This window comes from Perkinsus marinus, assembly GCF_000006405.1.
Source record: "Perkinsus marinus ATCC 50983 genomic scaffold scf_1104296967418, whole genome shotgun sequence".
In the NCBI taxonomy this organism is placed as follows: Eukaryota; Perkinsozoa; order Perkinsida; family Perkinsidae; genus Perkinsus; species Perkinsus marinus.
In genome coordinates, this window is record NW_003203558.1 from 1 (window position 1) to 1302 (window position 1302).

Here is a 1302-nt window from a genome sequence, read left to right on the forward strand (position 1 = left end):
CCCCGAGGTGCAGTACGTCGATAAGGAGGTCGAAATGGTGGTCCCTCGGTATGTGGAGAAGATCAATGAAGTCCCGGTACCTCAAGTGGTGCGGAAGTATGTTGATAAGATCATCGAGGAGACTCAAGTCCAACGCGTTGAACGTGTTGTGGAGGTGCCTCAAGTACAGACTGTTGACCGCTATGTCGAAGTGAATCAGACTGAAGTGGTGGCTGGTGAGAGTAAGAAGCGCAATAAGCAGCTTGAAACTATCTACTTGGACGGAGGGGTCGAGCGTGTGCAAGTACGAGAGAATCTCAACCCGAACATGTTAGGTGGAGACCTCACACATTCAGCTCAAACAGTCCTCGCCCCACCCATGGGAGCAGCAGGCGGGCCGATGTCTCGGTCTCAGCGTTCTGCTACTCCGGTGGCTAATTTAGACTATGGCATGGGCATGCAAAATCTGGCATAATTCTTACTGGTATTGTTTATCATCTCATTCAGTGAGAATAAGGTTACACTATCTCATCTCATAGTGCTTTTGCGTTAACACAGTTTGAGGACTCAAGAATCAAAACTCAATGATCAAAGTCAAATATGGTTAACACGTGAGGAACACTACAGAATTAAGGAAGGAGTCTTAGCATTGCTCCGAAGGATAGTATTATTACAGTTCCTTCAGAGACTAGACACGTCTTTTATTAACCCGTCAACATCCTTTGTAACGATCGGTTAACATTGCCTCTCGAGGTTTCGATGCCACCGAGTTCTCTTCACCACTGATTGGTTCGTACAGTATATACACGTTCGCTGATAATTGACATTGAATCGATACTGTATGACTCGTCAAAACTCATGCATGGCTCCCTCTCTCTTTGACTGCCGTAACGACCCATTAGTAGCAGTCGACTCAGCGGATATCATACCCGGAGTCATTCCAAGACATCATCAACCTGTCTTAGCGCTGTGTTGACTAGTTTAACGTTACACTCCAGCAATATGACTAAGTTGAGAACTTCGTACTATTTTGTAAAGAGACCAATGAGGCTTGTTCATGAAGTCATTAGTGCTGCTCTCAGAACGGAGCCATCATGTTCGTCATTGGAACATTGTTGGCATGCTCAACTCGGAGTGGAAAGGAGATACGACGTTTGCCAACTTCGGCCCTCGAATTAGCTTGTGCTGTGATTGATTAACCTCGTACCCATACTATCGATGAGTCTTGCTTGACTCAAGACTCAACACGGGGAGGTTTGGAAACTATCTACAGTTCTCCATGACTTGTGTCATAACTTGCACAGCACGAGTGGTATCAGTCGA

General features: G+C 46.0%; 1 protein-coding gene across 1 annotated transcript; it reads left to right on the top strand.

Moving 5' to 3' along the window:
* Window positions 1-34: 34 nt before the first annotated feature.
* On the top strand, window positions 35-454 carry Pmar_PMAR020707 (hypothetical protein; the record flags this gene model as incomplete). Its single annotated transcript, XM_002768706.1, has 1 exon — window positions 35-454. One exon carries the CDS (start codon window positions 35-37, stop codon window positions 452-454), a length of 420 nt encoding a protein of 139 aa, XP_002768752.1.
* Window positions 455-1302: the final 848 nt, after the last annotated feature.